We start from the raw sequence: 22,613 nt of genomic DNA, 5'->3' as shown, positions 1-22,613 counted from the left end.
TTTAATTGTGGGTCCTTCTAGCTGTGGTATGTGGGACGCTGCCTCAGCATGGCCTGATGAGCAGTGCCACGTCCATGCCCAGGATCCAAACTGGTGAAACCCTGGGCCACCAAAGTAGAGCACGTGGACTTAACCACTCGGCCATGGGGCCGGCCCTGCCATGAAGATTTTTATGTAAAAGTTCCCCAGTTTCTCAATGTGGCAACTAGTTCTCTTTTCTTAAACCGTGGAGGCCAGAAAACAGGTACTTGGCTGGTTTTCAGTTGTAACCTCTGATCCAGGAAAAAAAAAAAAAGAGAGAGAATCAAGAACCAAAAACAGCACACCAATGCGATTCCAAAATAGAGATTTCTTTATTAAGGATTATTTAGTTTCTCCATAAAAATCACCAATTGTTCCTCATTGGGTTTTTAACACACATCAGTTCTTTTGGAGTTGCTTTGTTTGCCCCAACGTTAAAAAATACAGCTCTTTTTAGCGCCAGTAAGGACAGTTAAGGCAACAAGGACGCATTCTCTTGGGTCTGAGCAGCTGGAGAGTTCCTCCTCTGCCCCTTGAGAGAACACACGTGGTAGGTAGTTTCTTAGGTTGGAAAAGCTATCCCTGAAGAAGATAATTATGCAGAAGAATGCACACAGTCATCTTCAGTCAGTAATTTGTGCCCGATAGCTTTAAAATACTCACCCCCCCACCCCCACCCCCATCATCAAAGGCTTGCTGGTTGGTTTCAGCTATAAAAAGACTGTCTGGCAAAAGACAGTGAGAAAGAACGGATCTGTGATGACAGTGCTCTGAGGCTGGGCTGTGTGAACCACAGAACACACACCAGTTTGCTTTAAAAAAAAAAAAAATCCCGCAATCGGGGTCTTGTATAATTTTAAATCAAAGTCTTCATAGTCCTTAAAATTCCCAAAACATCATTCTGCCAGATCCTCATAAGGAAAGTGCGGTGTATGACACTGTCCCCACAGAGTCATGCTCACACAGGGAGAACCCCAAAAACCCTAGGACGTGATTTATTAGAAAAATTAATTGACTTTTACCACACGGGAACGAAGGTCTGTGTTGTTGTGAAATTCAAAGAAGATTCAGAAGTAGGATGGTTAATTATTGCTCCATTATGATAGACCCCAAAATGACTTTAAAAAACCAGGACCGTCCCCTGCAGCCCCCAGGCAGCCCCCCGCTGCTCCGGGGTGTGCGGGCCAAGGGCGGCCCTGCGATTCACAGTGATCCGGGCTGGCCCGGGTCCGCGAGTGGCCGCGTGTGGGCGGCTGTCCCCGCCGGGCGCCTACACCTTGTAGCTGAGCTCGGCGTTCATCTTGGTGTACATCTCGTAGATGACATCGATGGTGGCCGTGAAGTTGACCAGGAAGAGGCGGGTCTTCTCCAGGCACTCCTCCTCCGTCACCGCCTGCCCCTTGGAGAGCGCCTTCAGGAAGTCGGACTTGTAGGGCGCCGCGTACAGCGCTGCCTGGGGATGGCAGAGAGGGGCGGGCGGTTGAGCCGGGTGGGCACGGCGGGGTCCAGGGGGGACTTCCCGAGGTCTGTGCTGGGCAGGGGTCGGTGCTGCTCATGGCGTTGGAAGGGCAGGGAGGAGGCAATGGGCGATGTGTGTTCCCTTCTACCCCCGTGAGGGACAGCAGGAAGGACACCAGCTTTGGGGACAGACAGACCTGCGTTCAAATTCCAGCTTGTGCCGCCGACTAGCTGTGAGCCTTGAGCAAGTTACTTAGCCTCTCTGAGCCTCAGTTTCCTCATCTGTAAAATGGGGATAATAATAGCACCCACCTAATTGGGTTGCTTTTGTAAGGATTAAGGAGGTTGTGCAAAGGGCTCAGCAGGGTCCCAGGCACACAGTAGGTGCTCAGCACAGCACTGGGCACACAGTAGGTGCTCAGCGTGGATGAGCCTCTTCCCTCTGGGGTCCCTGCTCTGGAGAAGGTGAACTGCCGGCTCGGAAAACGCCCTTTCTGAGCAGGGGAGAAGACTGGGCCCGCTCATCCGAGCTGTGGCCTCTTCTGTCCTTCAGGGGGCGACCCTCCCCTGAACTTCAGGGCTTCCCCGACACTTGAAGAGTCCAGAGCATCAGAAACTCGCAGAACTGAGAGCCAGAAGGGAAAGGATGCAGCTGGATCAACAGCTTAGGCCACAAGTTGGACAGGGTGAGGGAATTACAAAAAATAATCATAACAATGGCATATTGTTATGATTGTTATATTTAAGAATATAAATAGTAATAGCCTCGATTTCGAAGGTGGCGGTTTGAGGCCTCCGGAGGGAGCGATGCTCTGCAGGAGTAGGGCGTGCTTTCACGGTGCCCCCTGGGACGGGCCCTGTCCCCAGCCCTGCCAGGGCGGACGGCCCAGAGGTGGCCATGTTTCCCGCCCGGTGACTGGCTCTTCCTGTCTGGACTGGACGGTTCCCAGCCCAGCCTGCCCACGACCTGTGCCGTGTGGGAAAGAGACTGGCCCATGGGACTGCGGTCCCCACGGGAGTGAGGCTGGGCAGGGGGTGGTGGCTGCAGGAGAAAGTGGCCACAACAGGCTGGATGAGACGAGGGGCAGCGAGAGGCGGGGTGGCCAGTGACAGTGTGGAGGGCACCCGGGGGCCTCTCGACGTCTCCTGAGTGAGCCTCCAGCCTGGTGACCCTGGAGCCTCTCAGGTCAAGGGTGGTTCTGAAGCCCTGTTTCTTGGAACCCTGGCCATCATCACCTAACAAGCCACCAAGAGCCCTGTGGGCCAGTGTCCTTTCAGCAGATGCCTCAGTGGGCACAGGGGCCCCCCTTCCTATCCCTGCCCAGGGTGAGGGTTGGGCCGAATCACGGGGGCCAGTTAGGCCAGCCCACCATCCACCTGAGGTCCTCGGAGCCTCTGCCTGGTTTCCCCCACGCCCTCCAGTCGGGCCTCCCGGGACAAGGCACCCCGACAGAAACACCACAGAACCTGCACCAGATCTCAGGCCATGGCCACGGGTGCAGCTGGCAGAGAGAGGGCAGCCCTCGCTGAGCCAACACAGGCTCCGAGGGGCCACAGCTAAGGAGCGGGGCGCGGGCAGCGGGAGTGGACCCTGCCCCCGGGTGGCCGTCCTGGGCCTGTGGGGGCTCACCTGGAAGATCTTCTGCACCACCCAGCCGTGGTACTTCTTGAGGGCCATCTCGTAGGCCTTGGTGGCGTTGACGCGGATGAGGTTGGGGTGGTTCTCGTCCCGCTCCCCATCACAGATGCTCTGGAGGAAGACCTGGATGAAGCGGAGGCCTCTGCGGCCCGAGAGGAGACGGCTCTTTAGGGTGCTGCACGCTCCCGCGCGTGGGGGACCCTCACGCACTCGGAACTCAGCACCTAGCGCGGGCCAGGGGCACGTCCACACAGAGGCGCCGCTAACCCCTCAGCGGTTCTCTCTACACTCGGCTTAAATGTAATGTGACTGCCCAGCTCGACACAGCCTGTCCCACCCGGCTGTCTACACTAGGCCTGGTGCCAGCTCCTGACCACGGTCCCTGCTGGGCTGTAGGGTCTACAAGGGCCTTGCCCGTATCCGTGGCCACGTGGCCTTCCATGGGCCAGCATGTGGCAGGTGGCCATCAGTGCCTGAGGACTGAAGCCACAGCGCTGGCCCTCATAGGGCTCATGGGCCACAGACGTGGACATGCTGACAAGCCTGGCCCAGGCCCGGGCTCCCCGCCTCTGCCACTGCCCGAGCCACGGTCTGGATCCTCCAGTGGCCACGTGAGCCCTTCCTCCAGGGGTAGGACAATACTTCAAGAGCCAGGAGGAGGGTACGGGGTATGGCAGGGTGACCGAATCGAAAATCAGATCCATCCAGCCCTTTAATCCACATCGTCTCATCTGCGGCCCCTCAGCCCCGTGAGGTTCAGCTTGGCACGACCCACCCATTTCACAGAGAAGAACACCGAGGCACCCCTGAAAGACTCAGAGGCCAGGATGTGAACCAGCCCGATTCACCCCACGGCTGGGCTGCTGCCTTCACTGTCCCTCACTGTCCCCCTGGGGTCCCTGGATGAGCTGCTCTGCTCCCGCCCTGCGGGGGGTGAGGGTCAGGTTGGGGGGCTCTTAGGGGAAGGGGTGCTGGGCCTAAGGATTCAAGGTCTCAACGTCATCACCTACGAGGTGACGGAAATCCTCCACGCTCGCATCAGAACCCTCCGCCATCAGGGATCAGCCTGGGCTGTGGAACCAAGCATGGGATACAGTGCCAGCCCTGCCCTGGATGGCCGCCTCCCAGCACCCCTGCCTCTCCCCAACCGCTGTGATGATTCCTTCTCAAGCCCCATCCGACCCTGCTGCTGACCAGCTCTGGGCCCCTCAGTGGCTCCCCGGGAGCCCTGACCAGGCTGGCGCTCGTCCTTGTGCAATCCTGCCTCGTCTCTCCCTGCTCCCGCCTTGCACTTAGAGCCCTGGCTGGACCAGGCCCTCCTGCAGCTGCAGACGCACCGTGCCCTCCTGCCCTCCCACTTCTGCCAGGCCGTCCTCCTGGGACCCTCCTGCTCAGTCTTGGAGACTCTGCCTGGAGTCCCTCCTCCAGGAAGCCCTCCCTGACCTCTCTGGGCCCCGGGCTCTGCTATCCTGCTGTCAGGATCTACCCCTCAGCCTGACACCCTAAGAGGGGCTGTGGCTCATTCAGTGGGGCCTCCCACACGCCCAGCACCACACCCAGCACACAGCAGGTGGGCATCCCGTGGTCCGAGTCATGTCTGATCCGGACACGAACGGTCTAACTGATCTGACATCACCATCTGCCTTGCTCCTCCTGAGAACCCCCAGAACTGCCGATGGACAGACCCAGGGCCATTGCTCATTCTGGGCCCAGGAGTCTTGTGCTGACAAAGGTGGGCAGCTTGGTGGGGGCAATTCCTAGACACGCCATGAGGGTGTTAATTATGGCCCAGCTGCCCTCTGATGCCCACCCGGCCGCACCCTCCGGGGAGCAGACTCTCCCTGTTCCATTCACCAAAGAAGCGGATGACAGGGGTTGGGGGCTAGCTTCCGGGGACGGGGAGAGAGACGGGGAGGAACACCCCTCCTGGCTCCAAGCCCTAGAGAGAGGGCAACACTGGGGACATCTGTGGGGCAGAGAATGGGTCCCTGACTTCACAGCGGCTGTTGGAGGATGTGGTGGCCGCACGGCTAAAGGAGAATTCTGTAGCTCAGCGAGCAAGCTGCCTGGCCTCTCTGAGCCAGCAGCCTCATCTGTCAGATGGAACAATTGTTTGGGGCTTCACAAACAATTACGAGGACAATACGTAGAGTGGTTATGAGCAGTGACAACTCTGGGGTGAGCCTGTCTGGGTTCAGATCTCTATCAGGGTACCCTGCCTCCAGCCCACAGGACGAATCTGTTCATGTCAGATAAAAGCTCCTCCCCCTAAGATGCTGTATTTCTGTCAAGAAACTGCCATAATATACAAATCTACCACGTGTGTGATGTGACTAGCCCTAGACAGGACACCTCTGTGCAGTGCACAACCTGCACAACTGTGCTTGGCCACTCAGTCCCAGCTCTGCCCCTGTGACCTGGGCACATGATTTGGCATCTAGAAGCCCCAGTGGCCCCCTGTGAGATGGGGATAATCACCACCCCTAACTCACGGTGCGTGACATGCATTGGGGCGTATAAAGAGCCTAGCACAGCGCACAGAGGATGCGCTCACTTGCTCTGCCTCTGATGGCACTGAACAAGGACGCGTCACCATCAGGCAGGCCTGGGTATTGGGGTGCTTTTTCCCAGCCACTAACTAGCCTCACACAGAAGAGAGCCTGTGTGGAAGAAATCTGCTTACTGGCAGAGCAGATGCCGGGGGCGGTGACAGGATTGCCTGTTCCCCCAGGCCCAACAGCCACATGCGCCCTGCCCCCCGCGCCCATCACCTTTTCAGCCACATCAGCGCCAGCGTGGCCCCCACTTTGGGCCACTGTGCCCCGTACATTTCCTTCTCCACCTCCAGGATGTTCTGCAGCGTCCGGAACTTGGCTGGGTTGGTGTCATAAACAGCTTTGATTTTCTGAAATGGAGCACACGGGGTTTCCCTTTGGAAAGGCTGTCCCATGGCCGGCCGGCCCGCACGCGGGGCGGAGGGGCAGACACCGGGCCTTCCTCTCCTTCCCCCAGCACGAGGAGCGGCAGTGGGCTGGGGGGAACCATGCCCTCTGTGACCGCTCACAACCATCGAGCACCTCCCGCGAGGCAACGGGCACCGTGCTCCACGGGCGCTCCTTATTTGGTGCCCACAGCAACCCCGATGTGGCTCTGTCATTATCCCAATTTGCAGATGAGGAAACTGAGGCACAGAGAGGGGAAGTGACATGCTCGAGGTCACACAGCTGGTCCAGGTGAGAGCAGGTTCCAGCACAGGCCGGCTCCACAGTCCACGTTCTCCAACCACTGACAGCGCCTCAGACACCACGTATCTGAAGTTTCGCTTTTGTGGACAAGTAGAAATAGGCTTTTAGGATTCAAAGATGTCCAGGGACAAGGCTCCTGAGTTGGGGCCAGGCACTTGGGGTCTGAATCGCACCTCTGCCACTTCTCTGCTGTGTGACCTTAAATGGGTCCTTCAACCCCTCTGGGCCTCAGCTTCCTCATCTGTAAAATGGGGATGATGATAGCAGCAGCCTCCAAGGGCTGCTGGGGTGAAGAAATGAGACCATGCAATGCGCCCAAGCCCAGACCCGGCCCTAAGTGGATCCTCACGGGAGAGGGCCAGTGGCTGCGGGTGGCATCGCAGCTCCCAGGACTGGGGAAGGGAAGGGCCGGGCCAACGCCCTCGTGGACTGTGCTGTTTACTTCTTATGTGGTTGGAGTGGATGCAAGAACCAGTAGGTTCCTTCTCAGGTCGGCCCTTCAGACTGTGGTCCCTGTGAGGCTGTGACCCGATGGTGTGACGGCAGGGACCAAGAAGCCCAAGCCCCAAGTCAGAGGAGCCGGAGTCGAGGCTGTTATCCACGTCTCCCTCCTGTTCCTTGGCCTGGGGCCCACAGCGGGGGGCAGGGCACCGTGCCAAGCAGGTTTAGATGCCTGACGCAGGTACCAGGGCTGCCGGGCCACGTACGTACCGTGATGTTGCCACTTATGTCCGCCTTGATGGGAGTAAACACTGGGGACCCGAGGCAATCTGGGCAAGAGAAGGGAAGAGAGATTTAGATTCCCAAGGAGGGTGATATTCGGGACCGCCACGGAGGCCTGGGGACAGGAGGGGAGGTCACTTGGTGTGTCTAGGGAAAGGCGGAGTTGTTTACAGGTGGCAAAAAGGTTCGGGGGGGGAAAAAATTTGGAGCGCTGGGCTCCAGGTGAGACCATTTTCTTACTGCAGGACTTGTCAGAGCCTTTAAAATGCAACTGGACTATCTAGGGGGCAAACTCTTTTGTCCGCAAAAGTTCTGCCTAGGACAGCACTGTCCAGTAGAACTTTCTGCAACGATGGAAATGTTCTGTATCTGCATCTCCATTACGGGCCACGTGTGGCTATTGAGCACCTGAAATGTGGCGAATGTAAATTTGTAATTTTACGGAACTTTCATTCGTTTGAACTTAAATTGGGTACCGTATTGGACAGCACAGCTGCATAGTATCTGGCAGAACGAATGCTGTGAGAAACCCATCCCGGCCAACAAGGCAGGTCACCGCTAATGAACTAGCTTGGGCAGGAGACAGGAGGAGAGGGGCCAGAGTCACTAAAGATGACCTTCTCAGGCACCAGGTCACAAGGAAGAAATGAGCTGCTGCCCCAGAGGCCCCATGGTCCTGAGACTGCGTAAGAGCCCGGGAGCACACCAGCAAGGGGATCCCGGCCTCTGATCGAGGGCCTAAAAGTCAGCCCAGGACAGCCGGGGCGCGGAGCACGATGAGCTTGGGGCAGACCGCCCACTCTGCACGCACTGGCCGTGGGGGCATTGGTACCTCCCTCCTCCCGCTTTCTGAGCCTCAGGTTTCCCATCTAGCAAGTGACGCAACAGAGCCAATGACAGGGTGCCACAAGGACGACCCACTCCCAAGACACACATTTTGTTTCTCTCTGGGATCGGAATGCTCTTCATTGTTTTTCGTTTCTCGGTGGTTCATAAAATAGCGGTGCATCTTAAAATGGGTGATGACCTCAAGTTGATGAAATGTAGACCTAGAAACGGGCAGTGCCTGGGCTTCCAGGGCTCCGCGTGACATGCGAGCAGCCTGCGGCCTCCTCTGCTCCTTTCCCTCCTCCGTGACCCCCTTGGCAGGCTGTCACGAGGCCCAGAGACATCCCACGGGTCAGAGCACCTCGCTAAGGGCTCGGCACGGAGGAAACACGCCGGGAATGGCGGGTTGTCTCCCGAGCAGGCTCAGCATGGACTTCGCCCTCAGAGCCTGCAGACAGACAACGGTGCCTCCCCAGCGCTTCTCGCTGTCTGCACTGCTGAGTCCAGAGACCCGCCACGCCTGACACAGAGCCCAGGGGACAGACGCCCGAGCAGGCCACAGGCGGGTACCAAACCCACAGGAGGGAAACCCGGGCCAGCTTCCCCTTGCCCGGCAGGGGCCTCAGTATGCACCAACTGACCGCACGGGAGTAGGGAACTGGGGGAGGGCCGTCTGTGGGCTGAATTCCACCCAAGGTGACCCAGCACACCTGACTGGCCATATGGAACATCCTAATCGCAGCTGTTAAAGGAGATGCTTTGGGGAAACAGCCTGAGACACTATAAATGAACTAGCCCGTAACCAGAGGAAGGAAGCTGGGTGAGGGATGCAGACTGACGGGGTTTCAATCCTGGCCCAACCCCTCCCCAGCTGAGCGAGTCTCTTTGCCTCTGTGTGCCTCAGTTTCCTCACATGTAAACGGGGCCCTAATAGTACTTATTTCACAGAGTTGTTGCAGGAATTAGAAATCGTGCATTGATCACATTAGCAGAGCCCCCAGCGCATGAACACATGGTAAATGGACTTTGACCATTTTCAAGGCTTCATATTATTACTAGAGTCAAGCTCCATGGTCCGCCCGGTGTTACCAAGCTGTCTTGGAAGCCCAGGTCCCCCAGAACCTCACTGGGTGGAATGCACTCAGCCTGTGCCCCCTGCCACCTTCCACTCTCCTCCTTCCTAACCGAGGCCCCTCGTGGGGCCGGGACTGCCCCTTCGCCCTGCTGTGCTCGGCCCCTCTCCCACTCTGGTGGGGGCAAATCTCCCGCCACGGGGCCACGGAGGAGCTTCTACCAGGTAACCACAAGGAACAGCTCAGAGGGGCTGGGCTGGGGTTACAAGTGGCTTGTCCCACCTAACCCTGGGTGCTCTGGCCTCCCAGATGGGCCCACCAAAGGCATTAACAAGGTAACTACTCCATCCCACCCTTTAATCTTGCCTGATGCATCACTGACCTCATCCTGCAGAGGCAAATGTGGGGAGGTCGTGCAGTTTGCTAGCCCTGGAATGTGTCCTCTCCCCAGACACTAATCTCTGGCCCCCCCAAAGGACAACGTGTTCTAGACTTAAATAATAATGCAAGAGGGCCAAGATTGTCCTCCACTAGTGACTATTTCCTGTTGACAGTGCAGCCAGGGGTCGCCAGTGCTGCCCTCCCAGGGGCCATGCAGGTGCCATGGATGGGCTGCGTGGGGACGATCCCCCAAGGAGAGGCCGTTCCTCAGCTCAGCCGATGGCTTTCCATCCTCATCTTCCAATAACGTCCCTAGATATGATGAGGTGGACTGATGGACGGCTGGGGGGACAGCTAGCTGGTAGAGTAGGATCTTAATGGTAGAATCCACGTGGCAGGTGTACGAATATTGACGGTCAGATTCTTTCAATTTGGCTTGTTTGAAAATTTTCATATAAAATGTTGGAAAAAATATCAGGTTTTCTCTTGCTCATCAAGTCATATTTCTTCCTTGTACTTTTTCTCCGTTTCACTGTCACAGCGATTGTAGTTACACGTGTGACCCTCTGTTCTCCATCTGTCTCCCCCACAGATGTGCGCTCGGAGGGCAGGGACCAGGTCGCCTCGGTGCCCGCAGTGGCCCCAGCTGCTGGCATGGGGCCGGGCTCCAGTGGGTGCCTGGACGACACCTGTGGCGTGCTGGGTGAACGGACTGTGGGCAACGTAAGCCTCGAGGTGTATTTCCTGCCAGGCACTTTTTCTATCCACTTTCTCATAGTCCAAGTTGACCCAAAGCACTGGTTCTAAGCCCCCATCCAATCAACATGATGGAGAACATGGGACGGGGCTTGGGCCTCAGTTTCCCCGCCTGTAAATGAGAACGCTAGCAGGAGCTCCCCCGCAGGGCTGCGGTGAGGGCAGAGGCGTCTGCGCGCGCTGGCAGCAACTGTTCTGACTGCGACAGGCTGACTTCCGAGGCAAGCTATCCACGGAGAGGAGAGGAGACGGGGGCCCGGTAACAGAGCGCCATCAACCACGCACGGTGGTGTACTATCTTCTCCCAAGGATGCAGGTCATTCAATGTGCATTTTAGAGACGCAGAGGAATGTTACCCAGCTTCCTTGGCTCTGCGAACAGCCCCTGTGCGGTTCTGAGCGGCCCTGCCAGGGGCCGGGGGAGGCTGGTCGTTTGTCGTGTTCTCCTGACGGTGCGCGGTGGGTCACGAGGCCACCGCGGTCAGCAGCCCAGCAGCTGTTACTGCACGCTGTGGCCACCCGTACACAGGGTCAGATCTTCTGCTCAACTGTGCGGCACGGCCGCAGGGCCCAGGGGGCACTTCTGGAGCAGGGAGGGGGCAGAAGCGCCATCCCCGGAACCCACGTCCACGCTGGCTCCAGGGGAGCAGCCGGCAGGAAACGCATCTCTGTGTACACATAAAATGTGCACTGTGAAGCCGGTTTGGCAGCGTCTGCGAGCGGCCTCTGGGCTCAGCCCCCTCGCCTTCCACAGCCCAGAGGTGCTGTGTGAACAGGGGCGCTCCAGGAGCAGCTGAGCTGACACCTGCTCCCACTTGACCCACGGAAGGCTCTGGACTTCTGTTTGTCCTCAGTGCAGTCCAAGGCCGCTAGGCCCAGAAAAGCCAAGTGACTCACCCAGGGTCACACAGCGAGAGCCGGGCACTCAGACACAACTGCAAAGGCAAGTCTGGTTCCACCACTCCCTCGCCTTGCTGTCTAGAATATTCCCATCGGTGTGAACTCAACAAAAGTGAGAGAACTCTGGCAGGAAAACCAGAAGATAGATTTTAACCCCTAAGCACATGGTGGCCTTTCTAGCTGGCCCCTGCTCTGGATGGAGCAGGACGCATTTCTAGCAGGTTATGCGGCCTCACCTATCCCACAGAAGGCAGCCCTGCCCCAAAATTACCTTTCTTGTTTTACCAGTTTTGCGGTTCCCCCAAACTTGTTTTTTTACTGCAGTCAGCAAACAAGCTCTATATGCCATGCAGAACCTGCCAGGAGGGAGGCAGGGGGCTGGCATGGTTTTCCAGTTCATTATCTTACCTCCAGGGAGAAAGGAAGGTGTCCCCAAAATAACAAAGAACAAAAGAAAAATCAGATACAATCCCACCTTCTTACTTTATAGGACCAGCTCTAATGGGCACAGATTCTTTTTCATTACTTTTTTTTGGTGAGAAAGATTGGCCCTTAGTGAACATCTGTTGCCAATCTTCCTCTTTTTTCTTTCCTCCCTAAAGCACCAGTACATAGTTGTATATCCTAGTTGTAGGTCCTTCTAGTTCTTCTATGTGTGACACCACTACAGCATGGCTTGATGTGTGGTGTGTAGGACTGTGCCTGGGATCCCAATCTGCGAACCTCGGGCCGCAGAAGCAGAGCATGTAAACTTAACCACTATGCCACTGGGCCAGCCCCTGGGCACAGATTCTAAATACAGTCAAGCCTTGGTTATCTGGAACATGTGGCAAGTGGCCCCTTCTGTTTAGTGTAGGTTTTTCTAAGTATGCTACTTAACCCATAAGGTATGAGGAAAAGACCAATAAATCTGATTACAAACCCAGAAATCTTCTATATGGGGCTGGGGGTAAATCTCATCACCAATAAAGCCAAACAACAAACTGATGGGAGGACAGGGGTGTTTAATCTGTGAAACAAATATCACAGACAAGAATATTATCCTTAATATGTAAAGAGCTCTTACAAACCAATAAGAAAACCCAAGAGTCCTATACAAAAATGGGTAATTTACAGAAGAAATGAAAAGATGCTTAATCTCAATAAGAAAAAGAAAACAAAACTAAAACAGTGAAATATTTTCCATCTATCACATATGAGTGAACGAAGCTTTTCTAGTTCAACTATTCTAGATGGAACGCATCAAAATGTAATACGAACATCCCTGCTTTCGTAGAGCAAGCCATTTGCAGTTTTCCTAACAGGGTCATCATTGAAAGTATGAATTATGATAAAGGTGTGACCGAGTATCATCACCGCCCTCCTCAACCCTTCACAAATGGCTCTGCATGGCGTGTTTTGGGGGTTTTAGAAAAGCTTTGCACAGTTTTAAAAATACTCCTCTTGGGGCCAGCCCTGTGGTGCAGTGGTTAAGTCCAGCGCACTCTGCTTCAGCAGCCCAAGTTCACAGGTTCGGATCCTGGGTGCAGACCTACCCCCCACCCTCCCCCCCCGACCCCCGTCAAGCCATGCTGTGGCGGTGTCCTGCATACAAAACAGAGGAAGACTGGCACAGACATTGGCTCAGTGACAATCTTCCTTAAGCAAAAAAAGAGGAGGATTAGCAAAGATGTTAGCTCAGGGCCAATCTTCCTCAGCAAGTAAATAAATAAATCTAGATAGATAAAAAAGAAAAAAAAATCCTCTTTCTGACAGTTGGCGGTCCCTTCCTCCTGCTTCCTCTGTAGGGCTTTGATTCCGCTAGATACTTAGAAAACAAATAGCCAACTGTGTCAGCATCACCCGCACAGTAAGAAGAAACAGCCAGCAAGCAGGCATTGTGCGTGACCTCCGTGACAATTCTGGCTGGACAAGGGGCATTTAGGGCCTCCTGCCCGGGTCTTTGCCATGGTTCAGATGGGGGAGATTGCCCCGAGAGCAGAATTCCCCGTAAGCCAGCAGTCACCTCATGCCACGCAGGCTCAGGCTCATTTCCTCTTTCCCTGGCCTCATCCTGGTTGGAAAGCACCGGCTGTGATGCTCTGAGCAACCACAGCGCACTTCTGAAGTTTCCACCCAAGCTGCCCGTCAACACCTGCCTCTTCCAACAACCGTCTGTGACAATAGGTGAAGTTCCCGACATCGGGCCATGAGGTGCCCATCACCCTGCCAGGCCCACCCTCTTATCTCATCTCAGGCCTCATTTTCAGTCAAGAATCAAAAGCATTCCATTTCTAAGACACACAGCTTCGCTTTCAGCCTGTGCGATTCAGGACGGGGATGCCTAAGCCAACCCACAAATACTCCCTAAAGGAAAGATAGGATGCTGTGCCGGGATGCTGGGAGCCTGGTTTGGGGAGGTTCTATTTCAAACTCATCTTCTTTTTTTTCAATAGCTGGGTAATAAGGTTCAGTTGCTAAACTCATGGGGCAGATGAACTTTACAGGTCCTGGTTACAAGGATCATAATGGGAGGCACTCAAATTACAGCTGAGAGAGATGAATCATTTATTAATCCACTGGGGGTGTGTGTGTGTGTGTGTGTGAGAGAGAGTGATGGCTCAGTTTGCAATAAGGTCTATTTTGAAGGATAAGAGCCCTGAGGATGCCCACCTTCCTAAAACTAATTTCCCCTCTAATTTCTAGCTAAAGAGGAAAGAAAGAATGTTTACAAAACAATGCAAAATGTTGCTTTTAAACATCAGCCCCATGACATGCCAACTCTTTGTCCACAATTGCCCCCTTTGGCAAAAATCAGCCTTGAACTGGGAATGCAGTTTGGGAAAATGATTTCTCTAACTTGCTGTGTGACCTGGAAAAATGAGTTAACCTCTCTGAGCCCCAGTTTCTTCATTTGTAAAATGAGGCTAATAATACACTCCATCTCATAGCGTTGTTGTGAGGCTTAAATGAGGTTGTATAAATAAAGGGCTTAGCACAGTTTCTGGCACTCTTTAACGCTCAATAAAAAAAGAAGGTATTCTTTGTGCTTATTATTACTATAATATATCATTATTTTCATCTTTCCCAACAGGCAAACCTTTTCTTTAGAGAGGAAATCCAGAAAATAATGATGCCAATAATTAAAATCTAAGGAGTGGGGCCGGCCTGGTGGCATAGTGGTTAAGTTCGGCACGCTCCGCTTCGGCAGCCCAGGTTTGCAGGTTCGGATCCCAGGTGTGGACCTACACTGCTTGTCAGCCATGCTGTGGCCGCAACCCACACAGAAAACAGAGGAAGACTGGCACAGATGTTAGCTCAGGGTGAATCTTCCTTCCCAAAAAAAGAAAAGAAAAGAAATCTAAGGAGAAAGAGAGGCAGGGAGGTGGGAGAGGAAGGGACAGAAAACGAGATGGATTGATTGGTGTGGGTAAAATTAGCAAGAACCCTCCAGTCATAAAACAACGACTGCATTCCAGACCATTGAAAAAGAGATCTCAGAAGACAGTGGAGAGGAACCCTGGGGAACAGCAATGCCGAAAATGAATCATTTCTGAGCGTGGGGAAGTGCAAGGCAGCTGCCTAACCACAGGGTAGAAAGCGGAGGTTTTTATGGGACGCTGGGGAGGGCTGATGGCTGCAATGACTTTTAAAAGCTCAGATACAGTTAACACTATAACAATGAAAAAAAAAAAAAGGCCCTGATACAAGTAACACTGTATGAATGTAACAAAAGGAGTGAACATCCACCCAGGCCATTTTAAACTGAAACGATGAAACCTAAGACTGGAACCCAGCGCTTCCATTCCGACAAGCTCATTGAAATCAGCACATTGTCACGCCTGACGAGAACTTCCTATCCTGGCCGCCACCCCAAACAGCACGAAGGGGCCCTTTTTGCCCTGGAAGAGACTTGGAGCGTGCTGGCCTCTCTTGTTGCAGGGCCAGCCCACTGCAAAGCCCCGTGGGCCACTTTCTAGCTGTGTGACCTAGTCAAATCCCTTCACCTCTCTGAACCTCACTTTCTTCTTCAGTAAAATGATGCCAATTCCGCCTAATTCATAAGGTCATTGTGAGGCCTGAAAATGGTATCGGCTAGTGCAATTGGAGGCACATGGGAGCCACTCAAAACAGGGGTTATGCTAGCTCCGATCGGGTCATGCATTATATTTGACAAAGCCCTTTGTCAGGCATTCTTGCCAGTTGAACACTGGCAGGGCATCTACGCTACGCCAGGCGTACTGCGGGGCCCTGGGAGGGCCCACCTTCTGCCTCTGCGGGATTCACAGGGGGCATCGTTCCTCCAAGCAGCCCCGTGCAGCGACGCCACACAGAGGAGGAATGGAGGCGAGGAGGAGCTGGATGAGCCGGCAAGAGCCAGTGGACACTCGCGTCTTCTCCCTTCTGCTTCTCCATCCTACCCACTCCAGGAGGGAGGCCGGACCTCAGCCCCCGAGCTCAGAGCCAGTCTTCTGACCACGGAGGTTCCAGGGGATCTAATCACAGCACTGGGACAGAGCAAGCAGGCCCACTGCTCTGGGCTCTGTGCTGGCCTTTGGGTGTTATGAGGCCGCTGGGAATTCTCGGACTTAGCAGCCGGGCAGCACAGCTGGCAGTTGGCCACCAAGACGCAGAGAAAGTTTCCTTTTGGAAGATCCTTGCTTCCGAAGGGTTGTGTGACAAGAGGTGCAGTTTCTAAAGGCCTGAGGCTGTCTGTCCGACCTGAGCAAAGGTGGACTGATTCTGGGCACTGAGCACCAAATCATTTTGGGAGATCACCTCCACTGACCCTCCTGGGAAGCCCCGCTTCCCTGCTTTCCAGTGAGGGCTGTAGGCTCAGAGAGGAGGAGAACTTGTACGTGGACACACAGCTTTGACACCATAGAACCAGGACTCAGGCTCAGGGTGGCTGAGCTTGATGCCAACGCCCGTGTTTCTTTCCATTCATCTGACTAAGGTGTTCCAAGCACGGACTCAGCGGACGACAGACCCAGGTTCAAAGCGACTTCTCCCTGCTGAGCCTTGAAACAGCCATCTCACGGGCTGTTACAGAGACAGGATAACAACGCAGCCAGCGGCAGCCCTCTCCCCTGGAGTGACTCGGTTCTTGCTCAGGCCAGATGAGATCGCGAGCGTGATGCATCGGAATGACACACAGTAGGGGCTCCAAAATGCCAAGAATCGAATCCTCGCTTCCCACTCGCAAATGCACTTCAACTGACAACGAGTGTCTGCAGGCAGTTTCAAAACCGCAAAACCCATGGCAGAAAGTGTGTACGCGGCTCCCTCCGCGACAGGACACTGTTTCTTCCTCCTAGAGGCATCCCTCCCAGACTCACAGTCCATATCTCGTTCCTCCAGAATCCAGCTCTCAACACTCAACCGAAATGATAACCAGCCTGCCATGGTGAGAGGGCGGCACGGCTTATCCTTCTTGATATCTTCTAGACAAAACCAAAAATAAACATATATATTTGTATAAACTTAAAAAAACGCAAACCCATTGCGGAGATGTGGTAGGTGGTCCCAAGTTCTGGAAGGTGCAATGGAGGGAACAAGTTCCCCTAAAGATGGGGAGCTTCCTTATCACAGGCCAGGGGTGCTGGTGGGGCTGCTTCCTAGGCAGTTCACGTGATGTTCCAATTACAGGAAAAATGGACCTGTTTGGGCCTCTCCACGGGTGACTTCCACATCCCAGGCATTCAAATTGGCATTCAAATGAGCAAGAGGTGTGGGCCCAGCTCGGCAGGCCAATTATGCGGCACACACCTCAGAGGAAACCTGCATATGTGGTCTGTGGTTCCCAGCATCTCAGACAAGTCACTGCGGTGCCAGCAGAGCAGCAGAGGCACTGGACTTCTTGAGCCATGCAAGCTGGCTCCACTGGGGGGTGCTTCTCCTCTAGCGGCCAGGAAGCCAGGACAGCAGGCAGGCACATGGCCAAAAGCACTGCATAAGGCGCCCAGAGGCCTGAGTTCTAGTCTGGCTCTACTGGTCACTCACTGGCTGTGTGACCCTGAGCAAGTCACCTAACCTCTCTGGTCTCAGTTCCTTTGGCCATAAAACAAACAGGTAATTCTGCGCTTCTGGGCTGCCATTGGCCCCCCAAAATAGAGCGAACACTGAACCAAAGTGATGGAGAAGCACTCTTTTTTGTGTTACTCTAGAACTAATTAACGAGTGCCAGATACTATGAGGCCTGATTCAGTGGATAACCATTTAATTAAGCAAAGAGGGCTGAATGAAGAAAAATCACCCTCAGAATTTGGATCTCAAGAACTGAGAGGTAGAAATCACTACCTTCAGCTCCCACATCTTTGGTTTCTCCCTAAACCGCGAGAGCAAACCGGTGTCACCTCATGCATCAACTCTAAATGACCCAGAGTAGTTGTGTTAAGAACGATGCTGAGGCTGTGTCTAGACTCAAAGAGGAAAACAGTATCATGACTGATTAATGATGCCTGCCATGGGTACAGGATATGTTATATATTTTAATTTTGTCCTGCATTTTAATTTACAAAGAGAGAGAAAAAGCAAAACACTTTTAGAGAGGACCCAGTAAAAATGAGAATGGAACTGGAAGCATTCACTCAGCAAAGATCACTAGCCCTCCGAGTGCTAGGCACTGAGAGGACTCAAAGCGTCAGAAGGTGATAGGTTCTGCGGGAGTCGATGGGAGTCAGGAATGACACTCTGGATGAGGTGACCCCTAAGCTGATTCCTTAAGGTAAGTGGAACCCAGCCAAGCAAAGGAAGGTGCTGGGCTGCTCAGGAGTGGTGCACCAGGCAAAGAGACCGACATGGGTAAAGCTCCAGACGCCAGAGATGGCAGGGCACCATTTGTGGGGCTGCAAGCCATTCAGAAAGGCTACAGCACAGATTTCAAGGTGAGGTAATGGGGAGCCACTGAGGCTTCTAGGTAGGGAGTGACAAGACTAAATGACATCTAAGTCTGTCTCCGCCCCACCGCCCCCGCCCTCCAATTGTCACTCCAGAACAGAGGCATAACTGACCTAAAGGGTGAGTGAGCAGGCCTCCCAGAAGTCAGCTGCAAACTGATCAGTCAGAGGTGAGATCTGATTACTGGATCAAGGTGGAGGAAGACGGACACAGGGTCGGCTGCTAAGTGGATGTAGTAAAACTCGTACAACTGGCAAGAGTCAAGCTGGAGATAGGGAGACGTGCTGGCCCAAGATGTGGATTCCCTAAGCCACATCCGACCTGCAGCCAAAGAATCAGCATTCACGAAGCCCAGACCAACCAATCTGTCACAAACCACACTGGATGAAGGTTTAAGAAATGTGGTTGTGGCTGGCCCTGCAGCGTAGTGGTTAAGTTTGGCGCACTCGGCTTCAGTGGCCCAGGTTCGGTTCCCGGGCACGGACCTACACCACTTACTGGCAGCCATGCTGTGGCAGCGACCCACAGACAAAATAGAAGAAGGTTGGCACAGATGTTAGTTCAGCAACAATCTTCCTCAACTAAAAAGAGGAAGATTTGGCAACAGATGTTAGCTCAGGGCCAATCTTCCTCACCAAAAAAAAGAAGAAGAAGAAGAAGAAGAAGAAGAGGAAGAAAGGAATGTGGTTGCTCTAATAGGCTAAAAGCCTTCACAACCTTCAACTCAGCAACTGCACTTCTAAAAATTAGAAACAACCAAAGACGTATGCAAAGAAATATATACAAGATGTTCACTGTGGCATTGTTTACTAGAGCAAAACAATGAGAAGCAATGTAAATGTCCCACAGCAGGGGACTGATTAAATAAATTATGGCCACATTCAAACAACAGAATTGACGTGGAAGGATGGTCATGCTGTACTGTTGGGTGGATTTTCCCTTCAAGGTCTATTTTCCCTTAAAGATGGATATAAATGAGTTTGGAAGGAAAATACTCAGAAACGTCAGCAGAGACTTTTTTCTTTAAAAATAACCTTACCTCCAAAGATTGTGAGAGGATTAAGTGAACTGATGTACAAAGAACCCTTAGCGCATAGTAAGTGCTCAATAAATGACAGGGAGATTTTTATTTATCATTTCTTCTTGCTTATTTTCCTGAGATCTGAGAAACAGATCTTCCTTGCAGAATTGAATACTTTTTAAAAACGCAGCTTTCAGCCCTTTGCCATATTTATCTTGAGAGCAGTGGTTCTCAAACAGGGGTGATTTGGTCTCCCACCAGATATTTTCGTTTGTCACAATTTGGGTAGAGGAGGTGTTACTGCCATCTAGCAGATGGAGGCCAGGGATGCCACCGCACATCTTACAATGCACAGCACAGCCTCCCCAACAAAAGATGATCCAGCCCCAAATGTCAGCTGTGCCACAGCGGAGAAACCCTGATTTGGAGGCAACTGCCACTGCAATGCCTTTCAGACCTTGTGTCCCTTATCTCAGACCTGCTCCATTCAAGAGACACTGACACCACCCAGATCATCCTGGATGGCCCCAAGATCTAGACGCAACCCCTGTGTTAGAGCTGACAGCAGATCCCAATTGATCCCTGAGTCCCAGAGAAAAGCTACCGGAGGGAGCATCCTCCTATAACCTAAAGCCTCAGGAGAAACTCTCCCCTCAGAAGAGACAGTGGCTCGAAGTGGATGATCACAATCTTTTAGAGTGCTAAGAATTATCCTCTGTGGGCCGACCCACTGAGGCTTCTGTATAAAGGGCGCCTCTGTCAACAGATGTGACGGCCCACATCCCCCGGCTCGCAGGAAAGACAAGGATCCTTTGAGATCAGGGAAAGGGAGGAGGGGACGTTCTCAGTCCTGGCACCAGATCACTGCTGGTTCCAGCTGCCACCATCCCCCTTCCTCTAAAAACAGCCAGACAATTGCATCGAATGAAGGTGCCCCCAAATGCAGAACTGACAGGGCAACTTTGCCGAAGATAAGAGAGGAAATGGCCCCAGAGCTTAACTCAGGGTTTCTCCACCTCGGCACTGCTAACATCGGGGGCTGGACCAATTCCTTGTGGGGGGGCCATCCTGTGCATTGTGGGATGTTTTGCAGCATCCCTGGCTTCCACCCACTAGACGCCAGTAGCATCCTCTCCACCCCCCATAGTGTGACTACCAAAAAATGCCTCTAGACATTGCCAGATGTCCCCTGAGGGGCAAAACTGCTCTTAGTTAAGAACCACCAGCTCAAAGAGATTCAGAATCCTTGTCCAGAGCGAGCTGGCTCTGTCCTATAAATGTTCATAGAACCAAAGAGGAGAAAGACAGAGAAAAAAACGGTCACAAAAATAAACTCCTCAATGCTAAAGCCAGTTAGCTTCTAAGCCCCCTGCCTGGAGATTCAGCGTTATCTCAACACTGTGATACTGATAATAAGAATGTTCTGTACATTCAACAAGCACTGACTGGGCACCAGGCACTGTTCTGGGTACTGGGGATGCAGCAGTGGACGTAAAGGACCAACACCATGCTCTCGGGTTGTTTACCCACGTCTGAGAATCATGCAAACCAGGAAATTGTCCTCACTCAAACACTGATGAGTCCTCTAATATAGGAAGCACCACAACTAGATCCAAGGACTTCTGCCATAACCATTCTCCCAACAGCTAAGATCTTTTTGGCACCCAAGGCCTCAGAGATTTACACACACCACGCATTTACTCCTTGCAGCTGGCCCAGGAGATCAGCATCCCCACCTCACAGATGGGGACACTGAGGCTCAAGAAGTGGAGGAGGAGAGCTGGGATATGACTCCGCCTACCACAACCACCCCAGAGCTCCCAGCAGCACAGCTACCACCCACAACGAGCCCTGATCACCCACCCACTTGCCCTGGGTGCCACATCTCCTCCGGCCAAGTCAGCGTTAAGGTTCTTTCAGTTTGTAGGTTTCAGCTGGACTCTGCCCTGAGGCCTGGGATCTTCCTGCAAAGTCCAGTGAACCAGCAGGGCAGGGCACTGGGTGAGCTCACATGGAAGAGAAGAAAGCAGAGGCTCAGGTTGCATCCCTCACCCAGGACCCGAAAGGCAAAGGGCAGGGCAGATAGCACTGTCTTCTCTTTCCCATTTTCCATCCAAGGCCTGGGCTGCGCTGAGGGAGGGGAGGTGGATGGGGGGGTGGGGAGGGGGCAGGGATCCAAGACTGGCTGAGGGACCGCCTTCCAAGTGTTCCTGTGACCTTCCTTGACATGACATATGGGGGAGGGTCTTCTTCCTTTAGAGCCCAGACTGAGGGAGGGATTCATGCCAAGCACCCTACATCTGATGTCACCCTACAAAGCAGCTCCCCTGGTCCTGGCCCCTGTTCTAAATGGAGGAAAAACTTTAGGTGGTTCCCCCGAGAAAGGGGCCCTGGAGTTCTGTGACTCCATCTTCCAAACTCTGCTCCTCACCTGCCAGGCTTCCTGCCTTTGGAGTGTGTGTGGGGTGTCTTTGGTCTGGAATGGGGGAAGAAGGGTTCACAAGGTCCCGTGGGGGAGAGGCTGGGAGAATTTAAGGACAAAAGAGGGTTTATGAAATGGGAGGATTCATTTTAAGGAGAGAGTTGAGAGCCGTTCTGAAAGGGAAAAAGGCGATGATGGACTGGGATGAAGGACTTGGGGGGAGAAGGGGTGGGGTGCTCTAGGGGAGAAGGAGGATTGGCGAACTGGGGATTTGGAAGAGTAAGGGGTGTCTGGGGAGATGAACGATTGGGGAGCCCAAGGAAGTGGCGTGTTGGGGGAGGGCATCTGAAGGATATTGGTGGAATGCGAGGTGTCTGGAGATGAAGGAGTGGAGTGCCCAGGGGAGATGGAGGATTTGGAAAGCTCTGGGAGGAGGTGGAGGATGTGACATGTTCGGAGGAGAGAGGATCTGGAAGTGATCTGGGGTAGGGAGAATTTGGGGTGCCTGATGGGAAAGGGGATCCTGGGGGCCCGGGGAAGTAGGATTTGGGGTGTCTAGAGAAGGGACGGCTTGGGGATGCTCAGGAGGAGGATTCGGGTGCGTCTGGCAGCGCTCCCGGGCCGGGCTGCCGGCCGGCTCCCCGCTTCCCCCGGCTCACCGAAGAAGGGCGGCAGGTGGGACACCGCCTCCAGGAAGGGCCCCGTCTCGATCTGCTTGTCCGCGGGCAGCGGCTTCAGCAGGTGCTCGGCCAGCAGCGCCATTTCGGGGTCGAGGCCCGCGGTGATGCCCCAGCCGGCGCCGCGGGCGTCCACGCCGCCCCCCGGGCCGCCGCCGTCACCGCCGGGGCCGTCACTGCCGCCCGCCGCAGGCCCCGGGGACGCCAGCGTCGCCACTTCCGCCCGCGCCGCGCCCCGCGTAGCGAGCGCTCAGCGCCGCCCGCCGGCCGAGCGCCTAAGCTGCCCGCCGCGCAGCCCCGCCCCCGCCCGCTCCGGGCCAATCCGCGCCCGCCGCCGCGCCCGCCCGCCCAATCCGCGCCCGCCGCCACCTCCCCAGCGCCGCCATTGGCCAGGGGGCGGGGCCGGCCGGCCCCGGCGCGGAAGCGCGCGGACTGGTGGAGCCAGGTCCGCCCCGGCGAGCCGCTCCCAGGTGAGCCTTCCCCAGGTGTGCTTCCTGCCGCCTCCCCCCAACGCGGGCGGGCCCACTCGGGCCGGGTCCCCACCTGCTGGGGGCGTGGAGCCGCCCAGGTCACAACTCAGAACCCACCCAC

At 54.4% G+C, this 22,613-nt stretch overlaps 1 protein-coding gene across 2 annotated transcripts; it reads right to left on the bottom strand.

Moving 5' to 3' along the window:
* Positions 1-329: 329 nt before the first annotated feature.
* GLTP (glycolipid transfer protein) lies at positions 330-22,265 on the bottom strand. 2 transcript variants are annotated; one of them, XM_001496768.6, is made up of 5 exons: positions 22,005-22,265; positions 7,075-7,133; positions 5,890-6,023; positions 3,110-3,260; positions 330-1,474 (listed from the first exon to the last, which is right to left on the bottom strand). In XM_001496768.6, exons 1-5 carry the CDS (start codon positions 22,105-22,107, stop codon positions 1,292-1,294), a joined length of 630 nt encoding a protein of 209 aa, XP_001496818.3. In that variant the 5' UTR covers positions 22,108-22,265; the 3' UTR covers positions 330-1,291. The 2 variants fall into 2 exon arrangements, with proteins under 2 accessions (XP_001496818.3, XP_005612543.2); XM_005612486.4 differs by having other exon boundaries at positions 20,787-22,140.
* Positions 22,266-22,613: the final 348 nt, after the last annotated feature.

The sequence above is a fragment of the Equus caballus genome, chromosome 8, assembly GCF_041296265.1.
Source record: "Equus caballus isolate H_3958 breed thoroughbred chromosome 8, TB-T2T, whole genome shotgun sequence".
In the NCBI taxonomy this organism is placed as follows: Eukaryota; Metazoa; Chordata; class Mammalia; order Perissodactyla; family Equidae; genus Equus; species Equus caballus.
Note: the sequence above shows the minus strand (reverse complement) of the source record. Positions and strands in the feature narration are given on the sequence as shown.

Excerpts from the sequence above, each read along its gene's own strand:
- GLTP (XM_001496768.6), bottom strand. The coding sequence starts at position 22,107 with ATGGCGCTGCTGGCCGAGCACCTGCTGAAGCCGCTGCCCGCGGACAAG. Across the intron at positions 7,134-22,004 it reads CCACCTGCCGCCCTTCTTCG|ATTGCCTCGGGTCCCCAGTG; the intron begins GTGAGCCGGGGG and ends TCTCTTGCCCAG. Across the intron at positions 6,024-7,074 it reads ACATAAGTGGCAACATCACG|AAAATCAAAGCTGTTTATGA; the intron begins GTACGTACGTGG and ends GCTCCATTTCAG.